We start from the raw sequence: 16,438 nt of genomic DNA on the forward strand, positions 1-16,438 counted from the left end.
GGGGTGCTGCAAGACAGCTAACGGCAGAGTCCTTTTCAAGGGGCCTCGAAATCGGCGCTGTGTGATTTGCCCCTCGTTTCTAGATTATTTAACTATATATGACATGTGTGTGAGTGTACGTGTGTGTGTGTGTAAGTTAAATGGATTTCAGTTGCAGAAATTACGCACTTTTCGTAATACTTTTTGTTTTTGTGCTCGCATGCGTGGCTCCTGCGCAAATGACGTGGCTCCTGCTGCCCATGCAATATTCATAATTATAAGTTTATTTCCATTTCTACTTATTTTTGTTTAAGTATTATTTAAACTGACTTAAAGGTAACGTCTTTTTCAGTTTTTTTTTTTTTTTTCTTTTTATTTTTGACTGCTGCCCTTTTGCAAGTGCTTCTTGCTAAACGGCCTTTGGCCATTTCCTGTCGCCGAAAAACCAAAAGGGAAATTCATTTCCCATGCGCACGACAAAAGCCATGTCTGGCCTCTTTGCATTTGCAGTCTAATGAAACAAAAAAACAAGAGGAAAATTGAAATGAAAAGAAAAAATGTGGAAAAAAAAACAAAGGTCTTGCATTGATAATTAAGCAGAGCAGACAGCCACGAAGCCTAACTGAATTGCCGCACTCGTCCAAACGTCCTACGGTCAGAGTACAGTTGCTTCTGCGTCAACTAAAGTGAAATTCTATACAAAATAATACAAGGTTGAAGGCGGGGAAACTATCTAAAAGTTAGGGAAATATAGAATAACATTTGACGGGAATGGAATAGAAAGAAAAGAGAAAGAGATGATAAAACAAGAGAAGTCATCGTACAGAATAATAGGGATGATAACGTAAGAAGTGATAGAATAAAACTGACACAGGGAGAATATATAATATAATAATATGTACAGAAACGAAAGTAGAAGATAGAGATGAAGAGTGTGAGTGGCAGAGAGAGAGACAGAGACAGGTAGAGGGAAGAGACAAGGAGAGTGGGAGAGAAAAAGAAGGAGAGAGAGAGAGAGAGAGAGAGGGAGAGAAAAAAAGAAGAGAAGAAGCAACGAATGAAAACTGAAGATAAGAAAAATGTCAGAAGAAAATAGCAGAGAATAACACCAAACATAGGAAAAGAGAGAGGAATCGCGAAATAAATATATGAAATTAGGATGAGATAAACATTTTATTATTTAACAAATATTTTTATAAACACAACGAAAAGAAGAATAGAAGAACAGGTACTAGAGAGAGAGAAATTAATTAACATCTTTATTGTGATGAATGCTGAATAATAATAATAGTATCTTTTTGTTTTGCAGTGTATGTACAATTCGTTGTTAAAAAATTAGTCGTTTCTTCTAAATATTTAACTACTAGCGTGTGACGAATTCTCAAATTATTTGTTTTGGTCGCTGGCTATAAATTTGAGCTGTTTTCGTGCTGGCCACTTTGGTTGCTCGTGTTTTAGCCTTTGCATATTTGGTTACAGGCAAAAGAGAAAAACAAAAAGCGGAAAAAATAATGTATATTGGCATGAGAGTGGCTAAAACTGGTCGGAACATCAACATCTAAACGGCCCAACGACAAATTTATGATAATTTTTTTCGTTAAAAAAAAAGAAGAGAATAGAAGAGGAGAGGAGAGAGGAGGGAAGAGAGAAAAAATTGGTCGTTCGACTGCGGTTCCCTGGGCCATGGAATGACATTTTAGTACATCGTCTATTATTGCCTCGAAACATGCTCTTTTGTTGTTTGTCGAAACATTCTCATGACAGCCGCAGCCGCAGGCGCCACGCCCCCTTTGTGCCTGACTGCCTCGACTGGCTGTTTGCTGGAAAATATGACCGTCAGCATATTGCAAATTATATTTAATTAACATTGCATTTGGACTACAAGTTGCCAACTTCTTTTGTTCGGCCTTTTTTTCTATTTTCCTGCCCTCCAGTTTTTTTTAGTCTTTTTCTAACAAAATCCAATTGAATTTTTAATTAGTTGGCCATCGGTTTTCCTGTAGTCCCTTTTATGTCTTTTCGCCAGTTATCGTTGGCTAATTCGGAATATTCATAGGGCCCGTCGCAACGCATTCGGCATGCAAATATGGCATTCATTGCTAGGGCAGCCATATGAATATGCATATGAATATGCAGAACTACAAGAATCTGGCTCACATATTGTGCGGATTTTGGACAGAAAAAATTATTATATTTTTGTAAATATATTCAATGTTTTGCTAACAAGCTTTAACTCTTATTAGAATGGAATTCTTTGGATTAATTAAATACTATGAATATTAGAGTAAGGCATAGTATTTATTATGTATAGCTTCATGACTATGAAAAATGAAATTGTTATATAAATAAGTAGATGATTAATATTATGTAAACATGTCCACACATACATACATATATGAGATAATTCAGATTTCTATTTTCTATATTCAGATCTCTATATTTTGTTATTTAAATGTAATTTTAGTGATTTCAATAAACTATATTGAAATCAACTTTAGTTGGTCTTATGAAATTTCTACGAAAATGTCATTAGATCTTTAGGTTTTGTATGATTCTCGTAGGATAAAACTTTTGAAATAAAACTTTTGAATAAAAAAATGAAATAAAAAAAATTAATAAAATATAATTGAAAAACTCATATTTATAATATAATACTAATACTTAGTTTACTATATACTTCTACAAAGACTCCTTCTCTTGTTTCTCCTACTACTTTTCTGACTTCTTTTCATACTACTCCTATTTCAACTTCTTTTCTTCTCTCTTATTATTCTCTCTATTTCTCTCGCTACTTCTATTTATACTTATCTTATTTCCCGTACTTCTCTTCTTGCTTTTACTACTATGTACTGCTCTCACTTTGACCCATCCTCGATTCTTTCGGCCACCTGATATTTGTCACTATTCCTTTGCTGAGGCACTTTAACACCCGCTGATTGTCTAGAGACTCACATTTCGCTGGCCTTAAGGCCTCATATCTTGAGTGCTGCAGTTCAAAAATTTTAACTCAGCACATTTTTCTTTTCTTTTTTCTCCATAGCAGATCTCGTCCCTACATGGGACTACAATAAATTTTGGCTACCTTTTAAACAGAGCACCAACAAAAAAGTAGAAGCTGCGCCAAATAGAACAAAAAATGAAGGCTTACTGACGAAAGGCAGCGGCGCGCTTGCTGCACATATTTTAGCCAACTTTTGTAAAAATGTTGCCATTTGTTGGCCAAGCAGCTGCCGCTACGACGTTGATGGCCATGCCAGCAGCAGCAACAGCAACAACAACAAATGAAAAAAAGTGGTTTTCTATATATTTTTCTAAAATCAAAATGTCCAGTTTTTGTTCATCAACGCCGATGCTGTTGCTGCTGCTGCCTTGGCTAGCCAATGCTGTAGCTGGCTTTATTTATTTATTTATTTTTATTTTTTTTTTATTTTTATTTTCATTTTTTTGTAGCTTCTTCTTAGCCATGCTTGTGGCTGCAATGTCATTAACTTGGCCTGCAGCTCCATGTGCGCTGACATGGCAACATGAAGCGATTTGAGCATTAATGTTCAGACAGTTGCAACTTTTTGTGGCTGCTGCAACAGCAACAGCAACAGCAACTGTTGCTGCTGCTTCGGCTGCTGCTGCTGCTGCTGCTGCTTCTAATTTCGTCAAAGTGCAAAAAAAGTGCGTACGCAATTATAAAATGCATTTCATTGCAATGACTTTGATTTTGTGTCGCCAAATTGCTAAGATCTCTGCTGCCCGAAAGGAAGAGGTTCATTAAAAGAGTATTTCAAGCGCTGATCTTGCCACACATTTTTTGATTGCCCCTCGCTGCAGACGGAGCAGCGAACACTGACCACAGTCAAGTTGTGGCTGCTGCTATTGCTGCTTCTGCTGCTGCTGCTGCTGCTGCTGTAATGCGATCTGTAGCAAAAAGTTGCCCAGCCAGCGGCCGCTCTTCATCTTCATGTTCATGTTCATCATCATTATGAACCCTGTGCAGTCCAATGACTGCTCGCCCTCTTTGATTGCTGTCAGATTTCAGATTTCAGTGTGTGCGCTCCGCGGCTGCCCATTGTCGTCCCAGACATTGGGCATGATCGAAAAATTTGCGCATAACTTTTCGCTGATTGACACTCAGGAAATGTCAGCGATTTGATTGGCTTTTATGCTCAGCCGCCGAGTGAGTATTAGACGCACACGCAGCAGAGCTCAGACAAAAGTTTTTTTTATTTATTTTTTTTTATTTTTGCATATTTTAGCTGCATTTGCACAATTAGAATTCATAGACATGTGCCAGCCACAACTTTATCGCCGACTTGGCCTGCCCAATGGTTCATTGACGCGTCCCACAGAACAGGAATCAAAACGAAATACGCCAAAAATAGCTAAATACTTAAAAAACCAGTTACGAAAAAATGCACCAATGCAATACACATCCACACATACTTACACTCACATACACACAGCAAGGCACAACAAGAGCTTAAGAAATTTTCATAATTTTAGCATTTTATCGAACATACGAAAAATAAAAAAAATTAATATCAACTTTTATAATATTTTTGTACAATAGTACAAGTGACTAGCTAATACCCTAGCTGTCGGTAGGTTTAGAGTTGATGTCGTAACAAAGGAAATTTTTAGAGTTCTTAGATTCTATGTGTAATATGAGCTGAAATGAAATCCAATAATCGGCTCTATTAAATTGATATGAACATAATTCAATAGTGGATTATAAAATTGAAAAAAACAAAATAAATAAAATAAAATAAAAATAAATAAAAATAAGTTCTAATATTTTTATTTTATTTTTATTGCTCTTTTTTGCTTTCTTATAAGACTTATTTGTAAAGTTGGGATTTAATACAAATTTACAGCTAAGTTTTAGGAATCAAAATGTAATATGGTATATAGTATTTTTTGGATATATGTAAGTACTTAGAACAACAGAATATTCTGCACATTGTATTTAATAAAATTGTCATTCATAATTCTTAATTTCATTCTTCATTCTCAGCCATTTTTCAATCAAGAGTAAATATGATTGAATCGAATATTCTTTCATGATTATAGATTCTGATATTATTTCAAGCCGTTTCTCAGCTCAAGTCATATGAAAAATATTTCCTTAACGAAACAGTGGGTTTGGGAAATATTAACTTTAAATTTAAATATTTTTTTGAAAAATCTGTTGCCGTGATAGGCAGAATATTTTACACAGAACTAATACAGATATTATATAAAGTATTCTACTTTTTTTAAGCTAATGAGGTCTTAGAAGTTTAGTAAAAGGTAAGCCAAAATGTGTTACATTTTCTTCGCGCTTTACTTTGTATACTTCACTTTACTTCTGTATCCCACTTTAAGTTTCCCCAGGTCGTCTCTTTCTCTCTTTCTTTGTTTATACACTTTTAATCTAGCTAATATACCTTGGCTATTCCTCTCAAAAGGGCATTTATCGTCTCTTGGTGCATTAACCGCATTCAAGGCTAACACAGCGGATAGTTTTTGTTGTTGTTGTAGCTGTTGTTGTTCTCTTCATTATGAGCCGTGTGCTACAAGTTTTAGCCAAGGGCCAAAATCTGTACTGCGTTCATTTGGCCTTTGACTAAGTGTATGTCTCTCTCTTTCTCGCTTCCTCTCTCTCTCTCACACACACACTGTCTGTGTGGTCTGCACTAATTAGCCGCTAGCTGCTGGTCCATTGAATGCACATTTGATGCCTGGCACACATTCCATTCAATTTCATTGATGTAATCGCTGGCTCTCCTCATTCATGCCCACAGATCGGAGCCTTGTTGTGCCCCATTGTGTTTGCCGGTAGCTCAGAGCGCGAGTGCGAGCGCGCGCCAGCTCGCATTTGGCTACTTCAGTTGCCAACGATGCCAGTTTGGGACACACCTTCCGCAACGCCACGCTAATCACGAGCAGCCAGCGCCGCCAGCGCGTGGATAAATCAAAATGCAGCCGCGACGTGAGCCACAGCCAGCCCGTCTCCATGCCTCAGCCCCAGTCACAGCCTCAGCTTCAGCCTCAGCCTAATCCATGGCAACGAGCCAAAGAAAGTGCCGCACATGCTACTCGGCTGAATGGCTCAGCCTCTGTGGCTGCTTGGCTGCCTGGCTGGCTGGCTGGCGGGCTGGCTGGCTGGCTGAGTGGCTCACTGGCTGATCCTCGTGCTTAAGACAAACGCAAACGCTGGCTCTTTAGTCGTATCTTTCACTTTGATTGCGGCTCTGACGGTGGCTCGTGTGGCTCGTGTTAGCCTAAGTCGTTTGCCTTGCGGCTGCCACAAGCAGTAGTAGTAGCAGTTGTTGTTGCTGTTTGTTTTTGTTTTTGCCAACTCTTGTTTTTTCATCATCATCTTCATCTGCTTGTTCTTCTTCTTTGCTGTATACAGTTGTAGCCACTTGGCTACTGTTTGTTTACACATGTATATATAACTCAATCAGCAGCGGCGGCAACTGCCACAGCCAGAGCCAGAGCCACAGCCACATCATTTGGGCATTATTTGACTCCGAAGACATGTCAGCCATATATCTGTACATGCATACGTGCACACACACACACATACACACGAGACACATGTAGTTGGCTTTATATAGTTTGAGCGAAGGCTGTGTCTATAGTTGTGCGTAAGTTCTAATGAAAACCTAATTACAAAATCAGCCAATACTCTCAAGACTCGCACATAATTAAGGCGCACACTTGGCGTCGTTCTACCAGTCGTCTCTCGCCCCCTCTCTCACCCTCTCTCTCTCTATTCAGAGAGATGAAAAAAAAAAAACGCATTTAAAAGCCACATTAATGACGAAGACAACGATGCAACCACTTTGGTAAAATAGGAAATTGCTAGCTGCTTTCGTTTGAGCGTTTGGCTGTCTTCGTTTCTTCTTCTTCTTCTGCTTCTTGGCTTTTTTTCGTCCATCTGCAGACGAGATCAACGCCAGTTGTTCTCTTTGGACTATTCGTCTTCAGCTTTGTCGCTGGGTTGTCGTTGTGGTTGTCGTTGTGGTTGTGGTTGTCCACATTCACATCCATCGAGAACGCACACAAAAACGACGCGACTGCGACTGCGAAGCGTTTTCAGCATTTTTAGTTAATTTACCAGGAAAAACATTTGAAATTCTTAAAAAAGTAGCATCAAGTAGCACTACGTAGACTAGAAAAAGTTGCATAGCATCGGGGGAGCAGCTGTAGCACGTCTGTTCTATACTCTATAGAAAACTAATTGCGCTCGAAGACAGATTTCGAATTGTATTTTGTATAGTTCTGAATGATCTGAATATTCTGTACTCACTATTATAGGTATAGCTATAATCAATATTACATAATTAGTGACAATTGCTTAGTTAGCTAATATAAGTATGATTAAAAGTCAAATACAACATAAATCAAGTACGTTCTTCTTAATTTTAATGCGATTGCTATGTAGTTGGCAATCTAATTCGGTCTCAGTCGATTGAACAATGTGATCTAAACTCAGAGGCTGACATAAGAATATAGTATCAGTATATCATCAGAGTAATCGAGTCTAGGTTCATACATAAGTCAGATGAATAGCTTAATTTCAAAACAAAACAGTAACAACAAAGAAAGCTCCAAAGCTAATGCTAATGGTAATGTCATGGCTGATGCTAAAATTAATGGTAATATTATTGCTGATGCTAATGCTTATAGTAATGCTAATGCTAATGCTAGTGCTAATACTAGTGCTAATGCTGATGTCAATGCTAAAGCTAATGCTAATGCTAATGACGCAATGCTAAAGCTAATACTAATGCTAATGCTTTTGCTAATATCACTGCTAAAGCAAATGCTAATACTAATGCTATTGCTTATGCTAATGCTATTGCTAATGAAAATGTTAATGCTAATGCTAATGCTAGTACAAATTTGTAATGCCTATAGTATATCTGACAAGATATAATGCTACTGACAATGACAATAAAAGAAGAACGATAATTGTAATGTCAGTGGGAGCAATAATAATAATGAAAATGATATCAATGTGATCATTAGATAATAATGATTACGTGAAATATATTAGCTATAATAATGAAAGTGATATTGAATATGATTATAAACATAATAATACTACTATTCTTAACAGTAAAGTTCTTCTTCTTAGCCGCTTGCACATTCTAATGAAAGAACATCCAATTGTCGTCATTCATTGCCTTAGTTTTTGCTCGTTGTCCAGTTTGGTTTAAGTCGCCGCCACCGTCGCGACGCGACGCGTTGCCGCTGTTGCATAGACTAAAAATCGCATTCGATCATTTATGGGATTTTATTTGGCGCGTCAGCAAATGTTGCTAAGCAATTTATTTATGACATTTTTTGCTGGCCTCGAGGCAGCCGAGGCTGCAATTCGTGCAGCAATTTCTGCTGCTGCTGCTGCTGTTGTTGTTGTTGTTGTTGCTGGAGGAGGCTGGCAATGAGGAGGACAGTTGGCTGGACAGTCGGACAGATGCAGTGAAATAGTTACAAAGTCAAAGCCAAGTTCCATATTCATCAGCTGCAACACTCTTCATTCTTGGTGCTGTTCGTTTTGCTTGTTCTTTGGCTTGTCTTGTAATTTTTCGTTGTTGTTTGTGCTCGTGTTGTTGTTTTTCTATCGAAACCCAAACTGGATTTAGTCATATACGCGGTCTCTCAACGGACGGCCGTGGCCACGGCTGCTGCTGCTGCTGCTGCTGCTGCAATTGCAATTGCTGTTGATTTTACCATTGCATTTTAATTAAGTGCATTTTAATGAGGCATCATTGGCTGTGCATGCAGCAGTTGCAATAGTTGCAACAGTTGCCTCTGTTATTTTGTTCATTACCAACGAGCGCATTTTAAATAGGCAACCAAAGCTGGGAATTGTTGCCTGGAATCGAGCCGGCCTGGGATCCTTTTGGTACGCACCTAATTAATCATGCCATTAGCCGATGCTTAAGCCTATTTAAATTAGTCTCCTCGTTTGTGGTTTTCGCTTGTCAGCAACACAAAAACTAACACAAATACTAGTATTTATAAAAAAAAACTCTTGCAAAATAAATAAAATGTCAGTTAAATTGTCGCTCTAATTTGGTTTCATGCATTGAGTTAATATTTGCAATGAAATTGAGATTTTACTCTATCTAGCATGGAGAGCGGTCATATTAGTTTCGAATTGCATTTCATATTTCATGCGGCAATATTAGCTTAGCAACTGTGTTTACCTCTTGGCTTTAAATGGAATTAGTTCATTTTATTAAAAATTTTTAGCGTGCTGCTGCACAGCTGCCTAAGCCATCAGCAGTTGCTAACCACCTTCAGGTATACCTTAGAAGGGTGTGTCAAAGAGGTATGTTGTGTTGTGCATTGGCTTGTAACATAGAGAAATTGTTATATACATGCATATGTAAATTAAATAGATTTTATTTTAAGTTTAAAAACACTTAATGCAATTTGTTATCAATTTTCCCAGCTAGCTCGGGTAGTTTTCTGGCGATTTCAAACTCAAATATATTTTTTGATTGACTCGAGCTCGAGTATTCTTTTTCCGATTTCAGAATCAAATATACCTTTGGGTTCCCATGAAACAATACTATCGATCGGCATTCAAAAGTTTCATTCGATTCAATTTTATAAATTGACCACCAACTTCATAAATCAGTAAGAAATAGTATTTTCAGGCTAACTTTGGATAGGAAGTACCCACAAACTATTTCACTTAATTATCAACTACTTTCAGCGTAAGGACATACAGAATACGTCATCATAGAAGACATAATCCTATAGATGTAATCAAGCAAATATGCTTGATATATTAGCTTGAAGCTGTTCGTCTAAGCGTATAGAGATATAATATAACCTTTCGTACGTTAACTTCCAACTGGGTATTTGCTAGTAGATCATGTCCCACCATACGCGCGCATCTTCTATTTTTTCATTTTTCAAATTGCGTAATTTTCATTAGTTTGCTGCATTTGCCGACAAATTAAGAGCTGCTGCTGCTGCCGCTGCTGTCCCACTCAAACCCACTCGACTCTGTCACTCTGCCTTGCCTCTATGTGCCTCCCCTCCTCCCCTCCACGTTTAGTCCAGCCGTGGCCCAACTGACGGAGGTCCATTTAGCTAGCTGCAGTCCAAAGTGCGTAGCTGCAGGATACGCATGCAAATAAACGAATGTGAGTGCCGGACGACCCTTGCAGGCAGGCAGGCAGGCCTAAGCAGGGCCTGTGAGGGGCCTGGGCCTGGGCCTGGGCTGTTGATGTAGTAAATGTATTTGTGTGGTTTTCAATTTTACGTTTTTTATTTGTATATATTTTCACTGCCTATATATGGAACATGTATTTTTTTATATTTTATACGCAAATAATTGTGAATCTCTCTCTCTCTCTCTCTCTCTCTCTCTCTGCGGTGGGTTTATTGTTTGGTTTGTTTGGGTTTTTATTTTTTATTTTTAATTAAAAACGGAAGTAAATGCGAATGCAGGGATGCCAGGCAGTCAGCCAGTCAGCCTGGTTGACTTGTCAAGTGCATGCGTATGGGTGCGTGTGTGTGCGTGTGTGCGTGCATGTGTGTATTAGACGTGTGTATATCGGGCACTTTGGCCATATTGTAGTGTTTTGCTAACAATGCAATTTTCAGCGCATTGTTGCTGCCTGCAACTCCCTTTTGATGGACGCACATCAAATCAAATCCTTAGCTGCGGCAGCATTCGCATTTTCAGACTGTCGCCCGCCCAGTCGCCCAGTCGCTCATTCGCCTGATGAAATGTCAAACGTGTTCCCGTTCCAAGATAGCCGGGCAAACAGTGTGTAAGGCACTACGGATACGGATGCGGATACTCTGGCGGCCGCTTAGAGCTGCCAGTCCCTGTGCTCATCCGTACACCGCCCACCGCTCACCGCCTATATATGCCACATGCGCCACGCACAAACTAAACCAAACTCAACAACAATAAAAACATGGCAACAATTCAAAACTGAAGAGTTTTTCAAATAACGAAAAAAAAGCTGCGGAAAAGGCAAGCAACAAAAAAAGCGAAACAAGAACGGGAGAAAAAAAATCGAGAAAATTAAAACAAAACAAACAGCTGAACGCATCATCGTCGGCATCAGCAATGGCATCCTCATCAGCCTTTGGCTTTGCCTCTGCTCTGCTCCTCAGCCACGCATGAGGAGATTTTGGTTTGGCTTTTGATTGACGAACTTGGCTGCCTGACTGCCTGCCTGCCTGCTTGACTGTTGTTAACGCCCACCAACCACCCACTACGTACCGCCTACCGCCTACCGCCTACCGCCCACCGGCTGCTGATATGCTTTTCACTCAAACTCATCAACGTCAGCGACGCATTCAAATCGTTTTGATGGACTGCCGCACTGCCACAGCCTTTATCCGGCCCCCAACCCCAGCTGCCACATGCAACGCATCCTGGCACAAAAAAATAAAAAAGTGGAGAAAAAAGCATATAAGACTGCTATAGTTGGGAGTGCTTTATTAGCCAATACCCTGTACTGTCATACTCTGCCATAATTCAATAAGTTCCTATAAAGGAGGCACTTCCTATTGCTGAAAATCCAATTTTGATGCTGTTATATTGATACTATCTTCATAATCAAATTTATTTTTATGTAAGCTTGTCCTCCTCCCAAAGAATTGGAACTTCATACTGTCCCAACGTTTTCCTATTTCAAGTTTCTTGTATCATAATACTTTTATATCCAAGACTCTCTATCTACAGACCCTTTCATAATCTTACTTGTTCCTATCCGTGCATAACTACTATTCCAAACCTTTTATAGCCTAACTTCTGACTATCTTATCTTAACTTCAGCCTAAGTTTTTCCTCTCACAGACTCTTTATTTTGTAATTTCAATCTTTTCTTTTTGCTTCATCTAAAAGCGCTTTGTCTTATCCTAACTTCATAATATCCCAGATTCCTTTCCAAAATCTTTGAGATTTTTTTTTTAGTTATGCTTTAAAATTCATCGATTTAATAAAAGTCTCTTCATAACTCTCTAGTACTTATCATTATTACCAATATATTTCAGAAAAAGTAGATTTTCTTATGATACAGACTGGTTTTGTATACCTATAATTCCCATTTTCTTTGGGTGCATGACTGCAGCTACATTAAATGAAATTGGTTTTTCAACTGGCTTCGACTTTCTTTGACATTTGCTCGTTGCATATGCTGACAAGCAGAAACTGATATACCCCGTCGGCTCATTTCAACACATGGATTTAGGGTATTGAAAAAAAGTTACACAAAACCTTTGCACAATATTTTACGCAATTTTTACTGACTGCCATGTCGTTCGTCGTTCGTCGTTCGTCGACTGTTGACTGGCTGCTGCCTGATTTGCAAACCGATTTGCAACATTGTTCATGTCAGTCGAAGTGCATTGTTAATAATCAGGCTAAGCGTGTGTGTGTGTGTGTGCGTATGTGTGTGTGAGCACTAAGTTCTATTAGCTGGGCACTTGTTTGCCCAGCCATTGTCTTTGCCCAGCAGCAGGATCAGTGCGACAATAATTGTGGCATTAAAATCTATTCGAGAAGCCTCAGCACTAATTAAACGAAAAATGTCTTTTGTCTTTGACATTAGGGCCACTCAAATGTCATGCTTAATGCCAGACAGCACAGTTATTCATTGCAAACTGTGTTGAGGAAAAGTTAAATCAGTTTTATTGCGCATACGCCCCGCTGGCCGTTTGGTTGGCACCCTTTGGGCAGGAGAGTCAGCCGGAGCAGGGCAAGGCAGAGCCTGCAACGCATGCAACGCTTAACACGCTTCCACTGCAACGCCTTTTCACAGTTAATTTGCCATAAAATATGCCAGCAACAACAGCCGCCAGCTGCTGCTGCTGATGGCATGAAACTCTCGATTCTCGTTGTCGCAATTAAATTACCAAGCATCCAGTCGCTACGCCCCGCCACGCCACGCCCATCAACTGTTGCCAAAAAGTTTTTAAGCTGCCAAAACTTGAGCTAACCGAGCACAGAGCACAGAGCACAGAGAGAGTGAATCTGTTTTCACACCAGAAACTTTTGCCACAACTTTTCGCCAGCATTTGCTCTCGTTTCCGCTTTTATTTTATTCTATTTTTCTGCTGCTCCCTCGGCTTCTTTCACTTTTGGCATATTTTCTCACATAATCTGGCATGTAAATGATATACAACCGCAAAGTTGAGCATACTTTGCATGCACCAGCTAACTGTTGCCGAATAACAGCCCAAGCCACTTGTTGCCGTTGGCAACAGCTACTTTTAGTTGGATTTTGGGGCTTTTCCGGCTTAATCTGATTGAAAATTAACTTCATTAATGCAAACTATCAGATTTGCAGTTATTTAAGAATGAGGAGGCTGTAGCCGTTGAGAGCCTCTAATTGTTTGGGGTGTAGCCTGAGACATTTTGGGTTAGTATAAAGTTTTTATTTTACATCTTTATAGATAGGTTTATTATAACTGTTAAGCTTAGATACTCTAATCGTTGATCTAGTCACATTTGTCTGCTAGTTGGAAAGCTAAATATAGCACTGATATAACCAAAGCTTGTATTAAGCTCTATTATATTATTATTTTTAAGCGATATACTCTTATAAGTTTGTAATTAAATGAGTATATTGGTTTTTAAGGCAAGTAAGTTACTTTTAAGGCTTTCTATAGATAGTCGATAAAATAAGTGTATTAGCACGCATTGGGGCGTACCAAGCAGTGGGAAATCGATGTCTTCTAAAGTTAGCTAGAAAAGAAATCCAAAATTCCCTAATAAAAAGACTTGTCGAAAAAAAAAAGGGAATAAAATAAAATAATAATAATAATAATAGATAAATAAAATATTAAGGGAAATAAATATATATAAAAATAAAAAATGTATGAAAATAAATAAATAAAATAAACTTAAAATTGAAATGATAATCTCATTGAAGATCTTCAAGCGTGGAAAATTTTATCGAAAAAGATATCGCTTCGATTGGAGCTTATCTCTCTATCTCTCTCTCTTAAGGTTAAGAGTAAAGCTGGTTTGTAAGCTATAATCGCATCAAATCCAGAAATGAATGGGAATTATGCTGTCAGTCATGCCCGACGACAACATGTTTTTACAAAATCTTAAAATATTGTAGGTTTTTATAGGGTCATTTTGGTGGCCCTATAAATTTATGGCATAAGTAAAGCTTTCATTCCAAATGCCTTCATCGGCCTTTTACAACAAATAATGTAAAAAGTCTGATTCATCCGGTATATAAACAGCTTATTGTAAATTGAAAAGTTACTTCTACAGCTTTTACTCTTTGTTGCTGTTGTTGCTGTTGCTGTTGTTGTTGTTGCTGTTGTTGTTGATCTGTTGAGCGCTCGTAGAGTGAAACAATCGAAGCAAAACGTTCACCTTAAGAAAGGCAGCCAGTTGGACTCTCTCCTCAGTTGCAGTTAAAAACCAAGCCGGACAGCATCTTCCGCAAATGTTTCGCTTAATTCTCTGGCTCTGGCTGCCGTTGCTTTGTGCTGCGGCTGTGACTGAGCCGAGTCTCTACAGCAGCGAGGACAATGTTAAGATATTAAACAACGAAACGCTCGAGCTGGAGCTGCAGAGTTCGCACAATTGCAAGCTCGTCCAGTTTATCAACTATTTCTGCGGCGACTGTCGACGTTTTGCTGGGACCTTCAAGCAGTTGGCCTGGCGGCTGCGGGCGTGGCAACGCATTCTCTCGATCTATGTGGTGGACTGTGCCCAGGAGCGCAATGTGCGCATCTGTCGAGACTTCGATATACGCAAGACGCCTACGCTGCGCGTGTTTCCGCCGGGCTATCAGCGCACGGAGCAGGACGTTGGCCACGAACTGGACACACTGCAGCCGGAGGAGATCTACAAACAGCTGGCTGCATTTTTGGCCAAGGTGAAGTATGCATCGCTTGGGCAGCCCAATTTCGAGCCACTTTCCAAGCTGGACAATCGGAAGACCTTACTGAGTGAGTGCGGCACCAGTGTAAAGTATATAGTCTTGGTCTATCAGCCGACGAGCTCGAACTTGGGCCGAGATACCATCTTGGGTCTGTTAACTTGGCCAAGTGTCTGTGTGCGCACTCTAAACGATTCCTTGCTCTTTGCCAATTTTGGCTCGAGGCCAAACAAATTGCTGATTATGGACTCTCTGGGCAACATCTCGGGTCTGCAGCCGCGCAATGATAGCAGCGCGGAGTATGTGAGAAGCGTGACAGAGTATCTAAAGGCCAAGGGCTACAGCGCGCCGATGGCAGCTTCGACCACGCCTACTCCAAATGCTGGCTCACAGCTCATAGACGAGGAGCAGGCTGCCATTTTGGCTACCGTTCTGGGCGCCGGTCCAAAGACCTATCGCGCCGACCTGGAGCAGGCCATTGATAAGCTGCTCCACATTGAGCTGCCCAAGGTGCGCGTCTTTCAGGGCGCAAGTCATTTGGCTCTGCGGCAACTGCTCAATGTTTTACGCCTGTTCAGTCCTCTGAATCGCAGTGGAAGCATCCTGCTGGCGCGGCTGCACGAGTTCGTTAACGGCTCCAGTGATCCGTTGAGCGGCGCTGCCTTTGAGGCGCAGGTGCAACTGCAGCAGCGGATGCTGCCCAAGGTGTTCAAGGCCAGGCGCTATGTTGGCTGCATTGGCTCCGCTCCAGTTCTGCGTGGCTTCACCTGTTCGCTGTGGACGCTCTTTCACTATCTCACCGTGCAGTCGGCCAGATCGACTGAGCTGCCCGCGGGCTACGTCTTGGCCACGATACACGGCTTTGTCAGCCACTTCTTTGGCTGCACGGATTGTGTGCAACACTTCCTGGGCATGGCGGAGAGGCGCCAGCTCTTCTCAGTTGCCGGTCGCGACGAGGAAATACTCTGGCTGTGGGCGGCTCATAATGAGGTGAATCAGCGCCTGGCTGGCGATGACACGGAGGATCCAAAATTCCCGAAGCTTCAGTTTCCCGCTCTTAATGCTTGTGCCTCGTGTCAACTGCAATCGGCCACAAACACAACTTGGCAGCGTCCAGAGGTTTTGAAGTTTCTTAAGGGTCTTTACGATGTGAATAATTTGAGCAACTACGGACTACCCACTGCAAATGGATATGATTGAAACTCTTTTATTGTAAAACTTTCAAAAGGATTTTTGTACCCTGGAGTGAGCAATAAAGATGAATGCTTAATCAGAGCACAAGAATCATTTATTTTTCACGAGTTATCCATTTCAATTTATTACCTATAATTTAATTATATTATTTTATATATATATATATTTTTTTAAATATTTTTATTATTATTATTAAATTTTTTTTATTATTATTATTTAAGCAATAAAGCATTTATTTTTAAAATTATTAAATATCATCTACTCCTGTCAAAACTGGGATGAAAGTAATACTAAGCCTCATTTGAAAATATTATTTAAATACATAAATCTTTTTATATGAAAGTTCGATTCTGTCTTAAGCAGAATGGGAACAAATTTGATATTCTTAAATTACGTTTGAT

At 39.8% G+C, this 16,438-nt stretch overlaps 1 protein-coding gene across 1 annotated transcript; it reads left to right on the plus strand.

Annotated features, from left to right (window-relative positions):
- The first annotated feature begins 14,359 nt into the window (after positions 1 to 14,359).
- Positions 14,360 to 16,164, plus strand: LOC6575306 (sulfhydryl oxidase 1). The gene has a single exon (XM_002001283.4). The coding sequence runs from the start codon at positions 14,406 to 14,408 to the stop codon at positions 16,041 to 16,043; it is 1,638 nt and encodes a 545-aa protein (XP_002001319.1). The 5' UTR covers positions 14,360 to 14,405; the 3' UTR covers positions 16,044 to 16,164.
- Positions 16,165 to 16,438: the final 274 nt, after the last annotated feature.

The sequence above is a fragment of the Drosophila mojavensis genome, unplaced genomic scaffold (genome assembly GCF_018153725.1).
Source record: "Drosophila mojavensis isolate 15081-1352.22 unplaced genomic scaffold, ASM1815372v1 contig_231, whole genome shotgun sequence".
Lineage (NCBI taxonomy): Eukaryota > Metazoa > Arthropoda > Insecta > Diptera > Drosophilidae > Drosophila > Drosophila mojavensis.

What these genes read in the sequence shown, in the direction of transcription:
- LOC6575306 (XM_002001283.4), top strand. Translation starts at nt 14,406, where the DNA reads ATGTTTCGCTTAATTCTCTGGCTCTGGCTGCCGTTGCTTTGTGCTGCG.